Consider the following 20,247-nt stretch of genomic DNA (forward strand, 5'->3'; position numbering starts at 1 on the left):
AAACAAGTAGGGCTGCCAGTTGCGCTGATGCCTTGAGCTTCTGTTGTAAAACAATTCCAGCACTGAGTGTTTGAATTTCACCCAGTGTTCTTATTAGGGTTGTCAAAACTTGCTGGCTTTTGCTACTCCTGCCGAAAAACATGAGTATTATTAAACTTATTTTTTAGAAAAATATTGCATGAAAATATTCTTGAAATTAGTGAATTTTACCACCGGGTCCAAGCACCAAATATTCCAGTAGATTTTAGGATCAGATACTTTCTAGAATGTTCTGGTGCCTTCTAAAATCTTCCAATGGCAGAAAAGTACCAAACTGAAACTGACAGTTTAAAAGAACTAGTGATATTTTTGCAAGGAGTAAATTTTAACTAATCATAATCAGCATAACTAAGAACTTTGAAAAATTTAATTGCGTTGTGTAAATTATACACCTTCGTTACGGATACCAGTGCAGGAGCAGGGATTTGAACCCCTGATCCTCCGATTGCTTGCCGATGGCTCCAATCGCTGCGCTACCTGCTTCCCCCTGTGGATGTAATTAATGAACAATGAACAATGGTCTCTGTACCCACAAGCTTCCTGTGATCTTCTTACATGCTAACTGTACTAGCAACAGTGGAGCACTGAAGAATTGTGCATCAAATTTCCACAAAGAGGAAGAAGAAGCTTGTTATTGTCTCTTTCCTTTTTACCCTCTGGTCTTCTGCAGCACAGCGAGGGCATTTGGGCTTCATCTCGGGTCGGGACCCTCCGCCTTGGTCTTGCTGGATGCTGACCGCCTTGTGGGCGCAGAGTAGGTTGACTGAGTGCTATAGGCTCCTTGCAATGGTGGGGCGCGTGGAGGAGGGCTCTGGGGGTGGGGTGACTGGTCGGTCAGGGTTGACTGGGCCAGGGCTGCCTCCAGGGACGGTGGGCAGACAGATGACGTAACGAGGCAGGATGACCAGGAGCAAAGCGAGCCATGCCGGTACGCTCCAGCACTCACGGGGCCGCTCTGTTGAGCTAAGCTCGCGGCCAGAAGCAAATCGACACTGACAGGTTGAGGCGCTGCATGGATAGTCATTAATGCATAAGGAGATTTCTCAAAAGTCAACCTTTGGTTAAGGCAGGCAGCCTGAAAAGTTTTAGACTTGTTTCACCCAGTCTTGCGTGTGTCGTCTCAGGTGATACCAGTTCTGTGTGTTGTTATTTATGTCCACCGGATGAAAGTGTAGATGTGGGATCATGAAGGACCTGAGGGACAAAACCAAGTGACAGTAAATAAGGGGTCATGAGCTAAAAGTTGGGGAGGTGGCAGAGGGGAAAAAAAAGTGATCAAAAGGGTGATCATGATGATACATCTTTATGGGCTGTGACATTTGATACCAGATATTTACCCCGGTCAGTTCATTTAGATTTACAGTTCTTGATTTGGAAGATGCTTCATTCTAAAGTGACATGCAAATACACTGATAATCATTGCAGATGGTATTGGACTCCTTTATGTAGCTGTTAGGAGATCAGAAAAGAAGCATCTGCTAAAGAGATGGGTTTCAAAATCTTCTTGAATGCTGAGAGGGATTCAGCAGCTCCGAGGGTCAGAAGAATGTCATGGGTATCACTTATGTGACAAGTCATCTCTATACAGCCAGTTTAGCTGTAGACCTTTGTGTGTTTTCAGTTCAGGTTGCCTCGGATTTTGGCAAACCCCTCAGAGGATCATTCCATGTTGCATGGAGCAGGAGGTGGACCAGAGAGGTTCTGGGTGTGTTTGTATTCATGATTCTGCAGCTGCAGCAGTTCTCCTAAGCTCCTGCTGTGGAAAAGGGTTATGGGGTTGTGTCTGAGGGCTCGTAGGCTCCTTTTCGTACTCACTTTGCATTACGTGCCAACCCAGAACCTCCACTGTCTCCGTCAACACTCCCCACCTTCACGTGCCCTCTGCTGTGGCACTTTGGTGCAAAGGAACTAACTCAAGTTCTTGAAGACATGTTTTCCTGGGGCGAGCACTGTGGCAAGCCAGGTCATCCAAATGACGAAGTGTTGGTGTGGGTGTGGGTGTGGGTGTGGCTTGGGGTGTGAGCGTGGATGGGGGTGCAGATAGGAGTGTGAATCAGCTCTTATGTCTTGGGGGGGTTTCTGCTTCAGGGTCCTCAACGCCCACCAAAGTTGAGCTGCTGACTGTTAATGTGGTGGCTGTGGACTTACACCCTGACGGGGTGTTAGTGTCTTTGCGTGCAGTTGTGTGTGGATGTTCACTTAACTCACCCGGATGTTGACTAAGCCCTTGCAGGAGCAGCAGTCGTCCTTTCTGTGAACTTTGTGCTGGGTGACCTGGCTGGGACCTTCAAAGTGATGTTCCTTTGGAGAAGATCATGGAGTGTTCATAAGAAACCCATGCCTAATTCATGAGGTTTTTACTGAGAATTCATTATTAATGGAGAAATTTTTAGAACTTGAGGGACTGGAATGTCTACATAATAATGCACAGCTTTTGTTAGCATTGTGGAGCAGCCATCAGGAGGGTTAGGAAGGGCCTCAATGGAAAATAAAGTCTGTTGAATTGAATAGGCTGTAGCAACAGGGCATCATGGTCATTTGGTTTTCTACCAGCTGATGAAAACAAGTTACCTCCTCCCTTTTTTGGTATCTCATAGTTTTCCTGAAGTATTTGGATGCTATTTAATGGAGGTGTTTAGCAAACAGAGTCCTCTTAACGTGGTATTCATCAGTCAATATCGCTACTCCTGGCTTAACCTGTGAGGTTCATCTCTTCCCTCTCTATGCAAGCTTCTTCAGTTGGTACTTTTCTGGTATTTGTCTGTTGATATTCTCCTCTCCAAGATGTTCATCAGTAGGTGTCCGTCTCCTCGCGGTGTTTGTCAGTTGGTATCCATCGCCTTGTTGAGTTCTTCACTTTGTATCCATCTCTCTGTGATATTCGAAAGTCGACGGCCTCGTTGTCAACAACAAGAATAGGTGAACAACCTCATTGTGTTGGTCGTTTGGGATCCCTCTGCCTGTTGGGTTCCTCATTTGGTATCCTTCTCTTTTAGTAATATTCACCACCAGTGTCCGCACCCTTCTCCTCGTTGTATGGGTCAGTTGGTATCCATCAGCCTATTGGGTTCTTCACTCGGTGTCTTTTAATCCATAGTGTTTTCCAGTACTTTTGCATCTACAGTTGGGTTTTGTGAGCTGGGGATCCCTCTTCCCACTGTGTTTCTCAGGTTGTTTCAGCTGCTGTTATCAAGTCACTGCCATGAGTGTAGAGTCCTAGTTTGTGTAACTGTCAGGGTTGACAGGACACTGGAGTTTGTGGACACGGTGTGGGGACTTGCAGTGATATCATGGACGAAATTGCATTAACAGTCAATAATAAAAACCGAAATGACAGCCACAACACCACCTACTTTCTCTTCCCAAGGGAATCATAACTCTGCTGTCATCATTGATACGAGTGACTAGAGTCCAGTTTCACCTGAGGTGAGTTCCTGCACCTTTTGAGTCAAGCATTTTTTTACCTACATTTATTTAGCAGATGCTTTTCTCGAAAGCGCCTTCCAATGAGCTCTGTGTAGTGTTATCAGCCCACACACCTTATTCACCAAGCTGACTTACACTAGTACTGTACGCTACTTACAATGGGTCACTCATCCATACATCAGTGGAACACACACACTATGGCTGAACCTGAACAGCATGTCTTTAGAGTGTGGGAAGAAACCAGAGCAACCGGAGGAAACCCACACAGACACAGGGAGAACATGGAAACTCCGCACAGACCGAGCGGGGATCGAACCCACGTTCTCACCACCCAGGCACTGTGAGACAGCAGTGCTACTCGATGTGCCACTGTGCTGCCCCCCTCTGTTGAAAAAGGAACTGTGTTTTTGCCCCCTTCACAGGGACACTAGAGTGAATCCCTTTAAAGGACTTGAACCAGCAACCTTGTGGTCAGATTGAGGCTATTAACGTCCAGACCACCCACAGAGTCCCTCATGGTCTCGGCAGCCTTGGTGGTCCCTAGAGGTCCTGCCCACACGGACTGTTTTGATTTCAAGGACATTGTGCTCGGTCACACAGCCTGGGTTCGACAAGATGGCCCAATGTGTTCCAGGCCAGACAGACTCCGAACTTGGCACGTGGCGGACAGAGTGAACGTTCGCCAGAAAGAACTTCCTCCGGGAAGCGTGCTCTTAAACACTGTCCCCGGTGTCGAGTCCCTCAGGTAAGTATTAAACAACTCACTCCGAAAGATACTGTAAGATCAAGATTTGCCATTTCTGCTCTGTTTGGAATCAAGGGAATGGACAGCGTGGAACAGAACGTGTTGATTGATAATTAATCCGGTATCTACCTTTAAACCAATTACTTAGGTCCTTTAGGGTCTATGTCTGTGGCTCTTGTGTAGAGATGGCTTTGGGTCACCTGGAGATGGTTAAGGGCTATCTTGTTTGTTTTAATCTGCCCCCACAGCTCCTTTGGATTCTGGTTAGAGGCTCCCAGGTCAGCAGATGTGTGCAGTCTCCTCCCTTGTACCCTCCCTACCCTACAAACTCAATCGCACCCCCACAGATGTACCGTGGTGACCCTACTGAGAAGTTGTTGGGGTCTGTAGGGGCTTTGGGTGGGGAGGTGATTTAAAAAAAAAAAGGGTGAGAGTATAGATTTCCGTCTCCCCAGGAAGCCATTGATCACGGCTCGGGCTTGGATCCAGCCCACCCCCATGGGGCTGGTGACACACAAGACCTGTCGTATTCCATCTATCACGGCAGCTGTGGCGAAAGGCCACGACCCGTCGTCGTGCCACAGCTGGATCAGGCGGCAGTGACAGGCGATAAAGGCAAAGTCTCGCCTCTGCTCGTGTTCCAACCTCTGCTGGGATTTAGTATTAACTACGATCGTCCCCCCCAGACTCGCTTCCTGCCAGGAATCTGGCCCACCTGCCTGTCGCAATCAATCGGAGGCTGCTCGCCCCCTGCGCGGTTCAATATCGGCCTCTGCGTGTCCTCATCAATGATGCAGAGTGCATTGAACGGCAGTTTTCAGGCGGCGCCGAAGGAACGGGTGGCCAATCGAGAACGCTGGCGGGGGCGGCGGACCTAGCATCGATCACGTTAAAGCCCCTCAGAACCTGTTTGCGGGCTTCGCAGCGGCTGTGCAACGATTAGCGTTCGCTGATGTGTAATCACATTACGGGTGTTGGCCCCGCTCGCTGCGACTGCGTGATCGATCAATCGGTTTTGGCGGTCGGACGCGTTTCATTATTTATCAGCGGAACATGCAGTGGAGATTGTACAGAAACGGCACATGGCAACGGGCTAACGGCTAGATAGCCTGAAGTTTTTTGCGCCCCCTAGTGTCGGCGTCTCGTACCTGCTGCCCGTGCGTTTACGCAGCGGTTCGGCTGCACATGCGGCGGTTACGACACACCGCCACTAGAGGGTGTGTCGTGCGAACATTGTTCTGAGTGTGTCTGGGAAGTACAGACGTCATTTACGCACACACACACACACAGAGTCTGAAACCACTCATCCCAGTGGGTTCATGGCGAACCAGAGCCTGACCCGGCAACATAGGGCACACCCAGGATGGGACACCAGGCTGTCACAAGGCACACCAAGCAGGACTCGAACCCCAGACCCACCACAGAGCAGAACCCGACCAAACCCGCCGCACCACTGCGCCCCCTCAACTTCTTTTACCTGCACTAAAAATAATCTTAAACCTTTTGGTTCGGAAGCGTTTGACTCTTGGGTTTGGGGGAAAAGTGGGGGTGTGTGTTCCGTTGTCCTTTTCACACGTAGCACTGAGTCATCCGCAGGACGAGATGGGACCCGCTGGTGACTCACAGGCATGTGGTAAAACGGGGGGGCGCTGAGTGTCGTGTGTGTGCAGACAGGACGCAGTTTCCTTTCTTCCCTCTGTTGGTCTGCTACGTCCATAAAATCATACAAGGCCCTCATTCACCTGCTGTTGTTATTATTATTATTTATTGACTTTTCTAGCATAGCTTAAGTTCAGCTTTAGCTCATTTAATAATCGGAAGTCCATCCTCCAGAGCGTACTGGGAAAGTGCTGAAAAAAAGTAAAAATATGACAGGTGTTCCCCATTAACATGCGTGTTTCACGCAAACTTTTTTTTTTTTTTAAGAAGCATGAAGCCAAGACCACCGGCAGCCGCGGACCCCGGCGAATGACAGCACCGCGAGCTTTGAGCACAATCCGCGGAGACTAGCGCGGAGACACTCGCGGACCTCAGCCAGGCGTGAAATGCCCATCATAATGATGCCTGTCCAAAAGTGACATGACCTTTTTAAATCGGGTGAGAAAAACGGACCGGGCTTCGGTGGCGGAGCCCTGGATCGACATGCTCTGCCAAATGGCGCAGAAGAGTGCAGGACTGCAGGGTTTTTGGATTTTTCAATGTTCTGTCTCACGTGCAGGGAAGGGAGGCTCTGGAGGAGGGGACACACACGCACGCACGCACGCACGCATCCACACACACCTTTAAGTCATTCGTTCATCATTTCTGTCCTTCCTTCTCTTTCTCTCCAGCTCCCGGTGCAGCTAATTTCGGGTTCTCTTAGTGTGACGTGACAAAGACGCTTCTGATCCGGTTCTGTTCCCCACTTAGTCTCTGCCCAGCGCTCTGGCGTCCTCTTACCGGGAAACGCAAGCGCTCCGAGCGGCTCGGCTCGTGAAGGTGTAACGCACGACGACTGATGCGAAGCCTGCCGGGTAACACGCTCTCGGCAGAGGGGCGTTCCGCATCGGCACGCAGCCATAAATCTCGAACCCCCGGGACCTTTCCTGAGGCGGCGGAGACGAGCCGCCGCCGTCATCGTTCATCACCTGAACGCCTATGGACGGCGCTCATCTTATCTGCTCTGCTCATCAAATATTGATGAGCACTTTGCCTTTCATCACATCCCACTGTGTGTCATATGTTATTCCCTCGCTCGATTGACAGCGTGTCGCGTTTCATTTACATTTCGGAGCAGGAATGCTTTTCTTCGCCCGGGGATTGTCAAGTTCGTTTTGGATTCTGCGTGCAGATGTGTTCCCCGTGACCTCGGCGGGACCTTCTCCGCACGTCGCCGCCGAAAGGGCCTTCGGCTGCCGAGCGGAGGTGCTGACCCTGCGTGGACCTGACCGCCGATCGCAGCCGCTTATTCAGGGGGCCGGTTACTCTGGACTCCGTAAGCGTAGGTGGCCCTCGCAGTCGGACCCGTGACCCGGACAGCTTCCCCGTCAGCCTCGGGCGACAGGCTGGAGACAACCTCCCCGCCCCAGCGCAGAAGTCGGCGGCGCAGGTGTCTCTGCAGAAAGGCCCGAAAATGAAGACGTCGGAAAATAAGAGACGTGATGACAGGTGAAGTTAATCGAGTCCTGCGGCGCACGGGATTGTTCCCCTGAGGGCGTCTCGAGACTCACAGCAGTTTTGTCATTCGCGCAGATGGGGAAAAAAAAGTCATCAGCAGGCAAACAGGAAACGTCTGAAGCTCGTTTTACCACGAATCGCTGGAGTGTGAATGTTGACATCATCCGGTGAATTCTTGCTGCAAGCTTTGTGTGATTCATGTGAACGCAGGAATATCGTTCCACACACAGTAACTACTCTTGAAATGACTGCGCCGCGGACACAACGGCGACCCTTATGGGACGGTGGTGTCGCTGATGCCGGGGCATGTTTCTCACCAGCAAGTTCCTCTCAAAAACATCCCTAGTTACCTCAGTCGAGTCAATAAAAACTTTTAAAAAATCGACGTAAAAGATGATCTGCGGCCAATTGTTACGTAAACTTGTATTTAATCCAAATCGGTTGCTTGGTACAGTGAAGGTAATATCCATCACACAAAACGGAAGGTCACCAAAATTAGGGAGGAAATCGGCAGTGGACCGTGCTATGTTGGCTACTGTACATACATTGTGCATCCCATCTTAATATTTAATATTTTTGCAATGATAAAAGCATTTAACTGAACAGAAGCTTCAATAAGACTCATTTGGATAAAGAACCCTGCAGTAGGACTAAAGGTCTCCACATTTGTTTCACGACTAGCAGTATTTGGAGAAGGAGACCTGGTTTTACGAGAAAAAGGAGTGTTTTGACGGTACGAGGCCTGTCACTTAGGGACAAACTCACACACCTGCAGGGATGATAACCTCAGCGTTTAAACAAAGCAAAGCAACAGCAAAACGCTCAAGCATTTCCACTGTCAAACATAAATATATGTTAAAAAAAATAAAAACTTTAAGACAACTGAATGTGCTCTGCACAGGGGAAAAATAACACTGTCGTTTTTGACATTCAAGAGGCCCCTCCCCCTCCGCGGAGCTCAGAGGTCGGGTGTCCTATCCTGTCACCGTCACTCCCTTTTCCCGAAAAACTTTTTGAAGACGGATTTGTTCCTCGGCCGAGGGAGCGAAGAGTAGCTCATCTCAGGGGGTGTGTCCAGGAAGGGCTCCCGCTGCCAGCCCGCTGGGTGGGGACAGTCGCGCTTCTTGATAAGGGGCGTGGCCTCCGAGAGCTGATCCCCGATGAAGAGAGTCACTGAGTACCTGGAGCCACCTTCACGGCCACCGGGAGGGAAAGCCACCGGGGTGATCTTCTGGTACGTGGCTGCCGGAACAAGACAACATGCCATTATTGAGCTTAGAAGTGTCCAACATGTCTGTCTGTCTGTCCATCTATTCAAAGCAGGGGTGTCAAACTCGTTTCATAAAGCAGACAAATATGATTTGAGATGCTGTTGCAGGTCCATTTTGTACACCATGTTTGTATACCAACAGACAGGGTCAGGCAGCGTGGGTAAGCACTGTTGGCCACTGTTGACTATGGCTGGCCATTACTGACTATGGCTGGCCACTGTTGACTCTGGTTGGTCATCGCTAATTACGGCTAGTCATTGTTGACTATGGCTGGTTATTGTTGACTGTGGCTGGCCACTGTTGACTATGGTTAGTTATCGTTGATTACGGCTGGTCATTGTTGACCATGGCTGGTTATTGTTGACTGTGGCTGGCCACTGTCGACTATGGTTGGTTATCGTTAACCATGGTTGACCCCTGTAGACTACGGTTGGTTATTGTTGACCATGGCTGGTCATTTTTGGCTCTGGTTGGTCATCACTGACTATGGCTGGTCATTGTTGATCATGGTTGGTCATTGTTGTGGTCTCAGGAGGCCTCAAGTGTTTGTAGGATGCTTAGGAGTGCCATGGTGGGAGGTTACTGAACTCTCAAGAGTTGGTTGTAAGGGTGGTTAGTGGAGCTGACCGTGACTGTCACCTGTGGGGTTTCATGAAGACTCAGTGGTGACTACAAAGGTTATCTGTAGACATCAGAGTATCTGTGTGCCATGATTGTGGTTTAATAAGGTCTCAGTGGTGACTGAAGGATGGTTAGAGTTCACTGTCTCCGTGGGGTTGCTGAACTCATTACCTGATGTGAAGGAGTGGGAGCGGCGCTTGCTGATGAGACAATCACCACCGTCGTGGAACGATGACTGAGGCGGTTGGGCGCTGGTCTCTAGGAGACGCTGGGAAAGTCTCTGCTTCATGGTCTGTTGCAAGGAGCCGTAGTAGTCTAGCGCAGAAACACCGGGGCAGGGAGTTAGTGTCCCGCGGGTCGGGCCGTGAACGTGGGCTCGGTGAGAATTTCAGTGCAGCACTTCGCACGTCTGCGGCTGCTTTTCAGAACTGTGCGCGAGTGAGAATGATTTTCTCGCAGGCTTTGCTAAGAGTTTTTCACGGTTTAGCTGGTTCGGCGTGTTCTCACCGTGCTGATCGCCATGTGCCAGCCGGCCTGGTGAAAGCTCCTCCTCCAGGTTCTCACGGTGCCACTCTGGGATCCGAGAGCCGTCTCTTGTCAGGACGACGATCTCGTTGGCTCTCGCCGAGCCCACCCGGCTGCGCCCCGCGGGGGAGGAAAGGGAGCCACGCATGGAGGGACAGTGGCATTTGGTGACACAGTGGCAGTGGAAGGTGGGACCGCTGGACCAGGGGAACAGGTTGTGTTAGAAAGTTACAAATTTCATCCGTCTGCTGTCAGAACAGTGTCCGCAGCAGATGGAAGGCCGAGGCAGAAGGTGGCGTAGTGGTAAGGGGCGCCACTTTGAACTCAAGGGACCCCTTGAACACAGTACCTCCCAGAAGTGACAGTGAAAATGATCCTGCTCTATAAACAAGTCAGATGGGGATAGTGAGGTGCTTTGGGGAAAAGTGTCTTATAGATAAATAAATGTAAATCTAAGACTTTCAACCTCAGCTATGTAGGATGATTTAAGGACAAGCAGTTTCAGTCAGTGTGTGTGTGTGTGTGTGTGTGTGTGTGTGAGTGAAGTTGTCATTTTCAACTGTCAAAGTTCAGATTTTATGTGGGCTAATTGCTCCCCCAATGTGTTCAATTGTGGAACTACATCACTGTCAAAATCATGTACTGTAACTGGACCAAACCATGAAACACCAGCAAAAGTCCCAGTCATTTACTGTGCTTTGCATTCCTATCGTGGAAAGCGGGGAGCATCTGAAACTCCCGAACCGCATGTGTGATGCAAAAACAGCGGAGCAGACTGGGCTGGCTGTCGCATGCGATGAGTCAGAGTGGAGAGGGAAAAGGTCACTTCCTGTGGGAGGGGGTCTGAGCCGCGCGCCCGCTGCGTGTGGCCCTTACGTGTCAAGTGTGAGGTCCTGCCTGCTGGGCGGGCAAGTTGCCTCTGGGGGGTTGGCTTCGATGAGACCTGTAACGAAATGCGTGCGCGCACACACACACACACACACACACACACACACACACACACAAACAAACAGTGGAGGAGAAAGATTCATCTTCAGTCATAAGCCTAGAAGTGCAAGGACTTTAACTATGACAGCAGTGAGTCCATTGTTGCCATGAAACAAGATCAAGTGAAAAACCAGGTCTGGTTATTAGATTATTTTAACCCTTGAGTTGCATCTCGGTCAAATTTGAGTCCTTTACAGCGTTTTCAATAATAAGTATTACATTTCAGTTTATTTCATCTGATTATTTCGTCATACGGCTTCATGACGTCCTCCACACCAGGCATCTGAGCTCGTGAAGTTAATGATCGCCAGTTTCACTAAGAATTACGTATTTTATTCACGTTTTCTACATCTGTGGCGGGTCCAGTTGGGTGCGGTCAGCCGTGGCAAAAGAATGGATGGGACTATAACTAAAAGCAAACACACACACACATACATCCGCACACGAGTGTTTTTTTTATTTATCATGTAGAACGTGTGACGGTGACTAGGAATGACGTCGGTTGGAACGTGTAACTCAACCGCAGGCGATCATCTATGTTTCATAGCTGCTTTATGAACAGTTATGATGTGGCACCCGGTACTGGATGGGAACACCAGAAGCAGAACGTCAGTGCGCTACTCTCCCCGTACCTGAGTTAGCCTGGATCTTCAGCATCCATTTCTTCATGAGGAACCGCGAGGAGGCGCTCAGGAGGTACTCGGAACCGTCTCGCAGCCTGGAGATCCAAAGAGAGGAGACGACGCCGGGAGGAGGGTCACGCGAGGTTCGACCGGGCAGCGAGTTACACGCCATGCCAGTGTAAACGGAGCCCCCGGACAAAAGCAGCGCGCCGCAGAGCATGACCGCATTAGCCGGTCCACGTGCGCCGCATCTCCTGGGGGTGCGTTCATGTTAAATTAGTTTTAAATCGTACCTCCGTTTCGCTTTGTGTAAGGAAGTTTGAAGGGGTGGGACGGGATGTGAAGGAAAAACACCCAGAGAAAGGGAGGTAAGGTGTGCGGTCGCATCCTGGGAGCAGGACCGGGGACTGCCCTTGCGGAGCAGTAGAGTTACCGCGGTAAGTTTCCCATTACAATAGTTTAATAGACATTCGAGTCTCGGTGTATGGATATTTATTTGTTTTTAAGCGCCTCTAGTGCAATATATACATTTGCTAGTTTTATTCAACAGATTTTACTGTGCAGTATGGACGTCGGTTTAAGTGCTGCTTTTAAGTACTGAATAAAGGAAGTGGTGATGAGACCGGACGCTGGTGGAGTACATGTGAGGTGTGTCCTGTCAGAGAAAGCCTGTAGGGGGCGCTCCGTCTCACCGCAGGCTGAAGCAGTTGGCTCTCTTGCTGTATTCGGGCACCGGGGAGCACTCGGCCCCGGTGAGGTTCAGCGGCAGTCCCGACGCGCAGCTCTGCACAACGAGGACAACAAGGACACGGAAGGCATGTTGCATCTTTCGCGGATGAGCGAAGACCGTGTACCTGGGGCTGCTGCAGGAGAGTGTTACGCAGTGGGCCCACTGTGGGAGTCCTGTTTAAATGTCCCAGGGTGGCGGCGTTTACCTTGAGCGTGTCCTTCCTGTCCTGGTAGAAGCACAGCGTCTGCCTGAAGAGGACGGCATGGCAGGTGGTCCAAGAGCGGCAGGGTGCCTAGGAGGACAAACTGCACCATCTTAATGATGAAGATCCACGTGGCTCTCCGGACGGAGCGCTAGCGTGTACTGAGGCTCCTCCCGCTCGGACCCACGCGCACCCATGTTCCCATCCCATCCTCCTACCCTCTTCCCGCCTAGCTGCAGTATGTGCTTCCTCTCCAGGCTCCCCTCCATGGACTGGAACTCTGGGCTCCTCCCGTTCTGGAAGACATCGCACGCACAGAGATGACCGTATAAATCCAGCGGTATGAAAACAAGCCGCATTTCAGACTTCAATATGCGAGTCTTACTTTGGAGATACAGCGCCCTCCAATGGTGCTCGTGTGTCCCTGCTCCTCTCTGCCGCTGTCCGGACCAATCGGCCGGCAACTCGTTCTCTCCAAACCCATGTGAAGTGACAGCAGGCTCATGGACTGGTCCTGCAGAGAATTGAGAAGCTCTGAGTTGTTCATGGGAGGGAGATGATTTGCTTGCTGGATCTCCAGAAGGTTCCTCATCACTTCACCCGTTACATGTTTAGATTCATCTGGTTTGCTAGTGGCGGAGCGGGAAGGTGTGAGCAGTGATAAAGCACCACTGTGTCATGACTTTTTGAGAATATGGACCTCACCTTCGCACAACCCGTGTCCTTCAGCTCTTCCTCCCCCTCCTCCTCATCCTCCCTATACTGGTAGATATACTTTTGTCGCTCCTCTGTATCAGGCAGCTTGACGGGATCAGAGGCTGTTTCGTTTACCAGTTCTATCTGCCCACTAAGTGGCTCTCTCTGCGGGAAGGCAGCCCAGGACTTCCTGTCTCCTCTGGATGAGCTTTTTCCGGTTTCGTGACTGTGCCCCTTGCTGTAGCCCAGCAGCGTCTGAACGGAAGGTGGGAGCGTGAACTCGGCCACCAGGAGGTTGGGAGCCGAGGCGGTGACGAGCTTCCTGTAGAGCACGGCTTGGCCCTGGGGGGAAGGTTGCCTGGGCTCACCTGGGGGGGAGATTGCCAGCTCTGTCTGATGGGTCTGGTACATGATGTCGGAGCAGATGCTCTGCCGGTAGCCCTTCGTCTGATTCCAGATGTCCTCCAGCTCCTCCTCTTCCTCCTCAAACTGCTGATGGTCGGGGTGAACGGCATCTGCCGCGGTCATGACCGCGCCCAGTTTCAGACCGGTGGGATCTTCGTTGCAGCAGTCCAGCTCCAGGGACACAGCTCTTCCCACGGTCCCCCGGGGCAAAATGATGTCGGTAGACACCCGGTGCGCTGCTTCTGTGCAGAACTTAATGGCCCCATAATTAAGTGTGCTGATGCTCGCAGGATTTTTGAGCTGTGTGGTGACACCGGAGGCCACATCGGGGCTGATGGCGCAGTCTTTGTTGGATCGATGCCCGTTGAGCTCTTGAACTTTAGCGTGGATGCTGGGGCACATATGATGCGCTGCTACTGCGGTACATTTGACACCGCTGGTACCGGTTTTAAGGTCTTCCTCCTCTCTGGCGGCATTTGGGAAGAGGCTGTCGCTGTCTCTTTGTCTGTCAGCATCCAGAGAAGCACTCGTTCCGTCCACCTCCCAGCCTCCTTCCTCACGGAGATCACCGGTGCCTGACAGCGGCCTCGACTCGAGATCTGATAGGCTGCTCCTTACGGTGGTCTGACTGCGATCCGCAGAACCGCTGTCCTTAAGAGGAGCGTTCTGATGGGAAACGGCGATAGTGTCTGGGTGACAGTCCGCACTGACACTCACCTTCCCCGTTGGGCCGAGTTTTGATTTCTCTCCGCCGCATTTTGAGGGTAAGAGTGACTGTTTGAAGGTACTCATGGCCGCGGGCCTCTCGGTGTGGGAATAGTGGCCGTTGAGGTCACGAAGGTCCACTTCATTCTTCAAGTGATCTAGTCCTTTTGACTCTAGAGGGCCTATGGTGATAACATCGGGGATGCTGGGAATCAGACTCAGGTCCTTGGGTAGGTTGAAGCTAAGCACCGAGCCCAAGGACAGGTACCTGCAGTGGTTCTTACTGTGCTCTGCTGTGGATGAACTCCGGTTTGTCTCCAACATGGGCTGGGAAAACATCAAACCTCCTATGTGCTCATCACCAATGCCCCGTGCCACGGGATTACTCTCGTATTCGTGCCCCTCCGCGCCACTGGAAACGGCAGTTTCTCGTGCGTCCTTCCTCTTCCTCTCCTTCAGAGGCCAGGTGTTGGTACTGTGCACGTGGCGCTCACCTGCACTGGCGGGTGTGCTTTCTCGCAATTCTGGCCCCGTGATCCTTTGTATAGTGTGCCTGCGCACGTCCTCCTTCCTCTTCCTCTTCATGCTCTTGCTCTTCAGGCTGCCAATGAGTGAACTAGAGCTGGCCTTGAGCGGAGAGGCGGAGGAGGAAGAGCGCGAGGAAGACGAGGAAGACGTTGGCCCCTTAGCCTTGGAGGTAAGGTGGGGCAGACTGATGTTCTCGTACACCGGCGAGGTGCCTTTGTTCTCCTTGACATGCAGGTAGGTACTTACCTAGAAGCAGAGGAGAGGGGGTGTTAGAGGTGACAGGACGTGTTTCTGGAAACCTCAGAGGAGGCTGCTGTTCGTTGTTATCCAGAGCAACTCCATGCACGCAGTCACGGGATTCCGCAGGAAACGCGGACGTGTTTCGCGGGACCGCCGTGTCACAGCACACGCCACAAAAAGAGTACAATCAACATGGCAGGAAGACTGGAGATATTTGCAGATGTGGAGCGTGGAGTAGGTTTGATCATGCAAGCACACAAGACACAACAGCAGGTCCAGAAGCAGTCCTGGTCCAGACCAAGTCCCGTGGAACTCGGTCATTTGGGTCCTGTGATGCCCAAGACTTGCTCTCACTCAAGTCCAGCTGTGCTCTCCTCCATCAACATGTCTATAGAGTGACTAAAATCCTATTAGCCCTAATCAAAGACTGCTTTAACAGACTCGTAAGGTCTCTGATTTGCGGGGGAAGGGTTGGCTGGTGACATTCATAGCCCTCACAACGGGGCATGGGACTAATATACATACTTAGATCAGTAAAGTCACGCATTTCACAAAGCAACTACATTATTAAGTCGTTCTGCGTTCTCAATTAAGATAATCTAATTAAATGATGAAAGACTAAGAACCGAACACCAGATATGCCGAAACCCTCTGAAAGGTCTGCTTTTCAGTCTCTCGCCTTTTAGCATGGAAACTGTGATACAGAACGATAGCGCTCTTTTACAACTCAGAACATTTGCTGGTAACCATATAAAACATGATATGAGTCAATCTATTAAAAGACGGCCAGAAACAGGACCCAGCATGTGGTGCACTTGGAGGCAAAAGCAATTCCTAGCAGTTCATGGGTGGTTGTCTGTCAAGAGTCACGTCTTTATGGCCTTCTTTACCAACCCGCACGCAACAGATGTCGTTGGAACTCAACGTGTAGACCTACACCATGGGGAATTTTGGTTGCTTTAGCCTAGTCCACCATCCCTTTAGGTGCAGTGTGGGGATCAACGCTTCACTGAGCTCTCTTCTCTGGGATGCTGTCTTTGTTTGAGTTCCACAGTGAACGTCCAGTTAGACGTTCAAACCATTCCTTGGTGCAGGCTGTGCGATGATCGAAGCCTCAACACAGTTTCTGACCGAAACTATTGCACCGTATATCACCATCAAGTGCATTTATGTCCCGTGAATAATCTCCTGGTCTCCCCACATTTGCATCCCATCAGCGATCCCTCAGCAGCTACTGCTTGTCCTACAGAGAACCGGTTAAGATGAGGTGGACACTCATTCGAAACGCATGGTTCATCATGTTGATCCTGTACAGAACCTTATTTCTATTACTAATGCAAAAGGGTGTACCTGGACTTCCAACTGTTGGAGTGAAAAATTATGTGTGAGTATGAACATTTGTTCGGTGCCAGTGACACCGGTCCCTTCAGTCAATGAATGTCACACGTCAGCCTTGGGGTTGGGGGGCGACAGCACCCTTGTCCATTTAGTCCCCCACTCAGCATGCAACACTTGGGTTTGTGGGACTGGTTGACAGAGCAGAAACACAACAACATGCTTCTCAACAGGAATAAAAGAAACGATACACAACACTGCAGCAAACAAGCAGCAACCCAGAGTTGCCAAGTCCATTCTGAGGGATTTCTTGAGGATTTCCCGAGAGTTTGTCGGGAGCTTCATTTCTGACATGACCCCACTCATTGGGTATTTGTGTGGGGGGTTACTGGCTTCTGCCCCCCGATGCTCCATACATACCCCAACGGGTCGAACGAAGGAAGCCACGAGAGATGCAGTTGATGAAGACGGGGCGAGGAGAGGCTGCGGGTCGCGCTGCCCGAAGGCTCCGTCTCCTCGCCTTGTTAGTACGGCTCCCTTGGCGCCTCGGTACAACTCCACCCCATGCAAACCCCGAGGCCGGCCATGCAGTGGCTCCATTTACCTCATCTGCACTCTGCCGACAAATCTTTCTCTTTCGCTTTAAACTACCGAATGTACTTTCCAAAAGGCCCTGGCAACGCCTCCAAAAGTTTTTACAGGCCGAGGAGGGAGACCCAGCAGGCTGAGAGAGGAGAAAAGAAGGGAGGGACACAGTGAAGAGTGTGAGCGGTGGAGAGACGTGCGGAGCGAGGGGATGCTGAGGTGCTCGAAGTCATCACTGGACAAGGAAAACAAACACGTCGGATAAAGGAAGTGTCAGAGGCTCGTCACGCCTGGTGCCTCGGTGTCGGCCAGACCAGGACCGTTCGCGGTTGCCTCCGGGCTCTTGAATGCGTTTCAGACCGGGCTGCCAATCACGTTCAATGGAAGACATTACGCCAAGTACCCAATTTATTAGAAAAACCTGTGCTGTCATTTGTGTTCTCTCACTCTGCAAAAATGGCAAATGAAGGTCATACGTTTTACAGCATTAGCTCTACCGCAGTCATCGCTGTTTGGGCTCTGCTCTGATTCCTCTTTCTCTGCCAGATTTCTGCGGCTGGGACGTGGAACCTGAAAGCCCTATTATTTCACGTTCCCCGGAATTTGCCACCTAAAATTGCTTTAAAAAGCTCACAGGAAATTGCACTTTTGTTCCTCAGAACCCGGCATCGCTTCCTGTGTGTCACTTCCTGTGTGTAGGCAGCAATTTGCAGACAGGATGGCAATCAGTTGCTGGGAGACTCACCCTGTGAATGGGCTCGGGGACCTCTGCTTCCTCCACAGACTCCCCGGTTTTACCGAGACTGAGGATGAGGTTGACGGTGCCGCCCCGCAGGGGAGTTCCGGGCTCCTTTAGGACGATGAAGGGCGACTTGGACTCTTCCACGGCCAGAAAGCCATGCAGGGCTCCCCCCGGAGGGCTCGAGTTGGCGTCGCTCGGCCGGATGCTGCCCATTACCTCGTACCCATCGCCTAGCTGCTGCTGGACGCTTCCTTCAAGTTGGCCATTGATGCCACTGCCGCAGGTCGTCTTCTCTGCTGCCATCTGGGATGCACGCTGGGCAGTGAGGAAGGAGGAAAGCAGAGCAAGTGACTGCTGGGAAACCTCACCCCAGCGGTCCAGTCAGTTGTCTTTGTTATATCTGGGACTGTGGCGTCTACCTGTGGAGATGAACTGCACACTATCGCCTCTGAGTAAATTACATCCCCCTTGGATTCTGATTTGCCTCTCCCATTATGCCGTTGTTGTTTCTGCGCCCTCCAGCGCACCAGGATCCAACCCAGCATGCTCTGCAGCTCCTCCGTCCTCTCCCTGATCTGCAGGGGGAATATAAAGATGACTCTCATGTTTTTTCCTTAAAGTTCCACTGCATTGTTATTCTATAAAGTAAGGGCTTCTTACTTCACTCTTTTGCCCACTTACATACAACAGCCGAATTTTTTCGTGGGGACAACCCTGGGTCTGGGTCGTCCTCCTTGGACTGGAGTGTCCGCGTGATGTTCTGTCACCCGAGACTTACCATTTCCGTCAGGTGGTGCTCCTCGTCAATGAGCTTCTGTCCTGCTGCGGCCAGGTCATCAAACTCCTGAAACTTTTTCTCGATCTTCACGTCCAGCTCGTTGGCGGCTTCGTCCTGGCCCTCGGACCCGTGGTGCGCAGCGCTGTCCGAGAAGATGCATGCCCGAGTATCTTCTGTCCACGAGCTGCAGGAGAGGATCGAGGAGGACAATGGTTGGGTGAGAGAGGAAGGTCGGTCACACACCACTGTTCAACCCCACGGCTCATACGACACCACGACGCCTTTCTGGAACAACCAACAGCATTAGTCTGGAACGTAGATGTCAACGTGGAAAGGAAACCCCTCCCTTGGTTATACTAATGTTTGTTATACAAATTGCTTGATTTTAAGACATGGAAATTTATACCTAACTTTCCATATCTGATTAAAGTTTTCAGTCTTGTGAAGAAACTCCTTGGAAATTTGCGAACCCTGTTGTTTACACTAGTACTCTTGCTGGAATTTCACCGATGGGTCGGTTTATGTTCAGTTTTGTTGAGCAAAGCAAAAACTGCATGAGCATTTTTGGGATCGAAAAGGAGTTAAAAATTCTTTCCATTTAAAATAATGACAGATTTTTTTGTTTTTGGGAGTTTTTGTGGCATGAGCCATCGCTGTAAATCAAGGCACGGGTGCACGCACAACATAATTAATGTTTAATCTTGCAATACTCGCTTGTGATTGGGGGAATATGCTTTGCTGTGCTGGGTTCCGTCCTCATGACTGAGGCTTGGAGACAGTGAAGCACTTGACCCAACATCAGCATCATTGTTATGTGGGGAATTGTACCTGAATTAAAAAATAATCATTCTAAATCCTAATGTGCATATCTCCGCTAGAAAGTGACTGTTGCCTCCGAGCACCACGGTGCCACCCTGTTGGGGCCACCTGTCCATCAACCTCTGCGCTACATGTACTTTCATTAAAAAGTCAGAGAAATGAAGTCCCGAAACACCGAGTTCTGTGACATTAAGAGAATGTGCGCATGAATGCAAAAAACACGATGTCGCTGGAACACAGTAAGTGGGAGAAATGTTTTTGTGGTTGTGCCAGAATCGATACATTTGTCGTTTACAGGAACGCGCGACTCAGACGAAGGGAATGCCGTGCTGCGCCGGCGGGATGGAGGCGCTCGGTGTGCATCGCTTTTATGATCAGCGTGGGATGTATCGGGCGCTGCACTCGCAAGGGATCTCCGAGGAGGAAGAGGAGCGGAAGCGTCCGTCTTTCTTTCTCTCTGTCACTTACATCAGCGCCAGGTAGCTCCCGAAGAAGTCCCGCAGCTGGGCGAACTGCTGTAGGCGGGCGCAATTCTCTGCCACGGCCCCGCCCAGCTCCTCCCAGACCTGCAGGGTCGCCTGGGCCTCGGACCGCAGGCCGCGCACCCTCTCGGGGCAAAGGGCCTGCAGGCGCGCCGCCGTCCTCTCCGTCTCCTCCACTTCGTCCCTCAGGATCTCGTACTCGACCTGGGTGGGACATTTGGAACCTTGACGCCAATACGAGAAGCTCGGGGGGGCCTCGTTGTTTGTCTCCTTCCCCCGCTAACACCTTCCAACCTCCCTGTGCGCGTGCGTTTGTGCGCGCGGCCTCGCCGTCCCTCTGCTACCTTGCCGCTAAGAGGAACCAGATGCTTTAAATATTTCCAAGCTGCCTATTGTGTGCCTTTTTGACAGGTTTTGAAGGCTAATTAATGGCATTAAAGGCTCGCCGGGAAAGGGAGCTGTTCTCGGCGCGGCCCTGCAGTAACCCTTCGGAAACGCAGGACCCCAGATGCCTGTTCCATGAGCGCGCCGCTATTTTTGTATGAGAGATGAGATCATTTTTGTTCTTTAATGGTATCATATCCAGACAGCTGTGCGTGCATGTGAT

The 20,247-nt window shown here is 51.1% G+C and overlaps 1 protein-coding gene across 4 annotated transcripts in view; it reads right to left on the reverse strand.

The window, feature by feature from the left end:
• Positions 1–7,771: 7,771 nt before the first annotated feature.
• The window catches only part of mymx (myomixer), a 44,533-nt gene continuing 32,057 nt past the window's right edge, over positions 7,772–20,247 (reverse strand). The window contains exons 20-34 of one of the 4 annotated variants that reach the window (XM_018740136.2): positions 19,627–19,844; positions 18,340–18,523; positions 17,981–18,136; positions 17,565–17,876; positions 16,839–16,958; positions 13,031–14,905; positions 12,711–12,839; positions 12,544–12,621; positions 12,329–12,415; positions 12,086–12,177; positions 11,403–11,488; positions 10,660–10,726; positions 9,766–9,980; positions 9,430–9,573; positions 7,772–8,608 (exon numbers count right to left, since the gene is read on the reverse strand). In XM_018740136.2, the coding sequence (XP_018595652.2) occupies positions 8,355–8,608; positions 9,430–9,573; positions 9,766–9,980; positions 10,660–10,726; positions 11,403–11,488; positions 12,086–12,177; positions 12,329–12,415; positions 12,544–12,621; positions 12,711–12,839; positions 13,031–14,905; positions 16,839–16,958; positions 17,565–17,876; positions 17,981–18,136; positions 18,340–18,523; positions 19,627–19,844 (4,017 nt within the window). In that variant the 3' untranslated portion in view covers positions 7,772–8,354. Of the gene's footprint in view, positions 8,609–9,429; positions 9,574–9,765; positions 9,981–10,659; positions 10,727–11,402; positions 11,489–11,514; positions 12,178–12,328; positions 12,429–12,543; positions 12,622–12,710; positions 12,840–13,030; positions 14,906–16,838; positions 16,959–17,564; positions 17,877–17,980; positions 18,137–18,339; positions 18,524–19,626; positions 19,845–20,247 lie in introns of those variants that run through there. The other 3 variants (XM_029251441.1, XM_029251443.1, XM_029251442.1) reach the window with 3 other exon arrangements.

The sequence above is a fragment of the Scleropages formosus genome, chromosome 4, assembly GCF_900964775.1.
Source record: "Scleropages formosus chromosome 4, fSclFor1.1, whole genome shotgun sequence".
NCBI lineage: Eukaryota > Metazoa > Chordata > Actinopteri > Osteoglossiformes > Osteoglossidae > Scleropages > Scleropages formosus.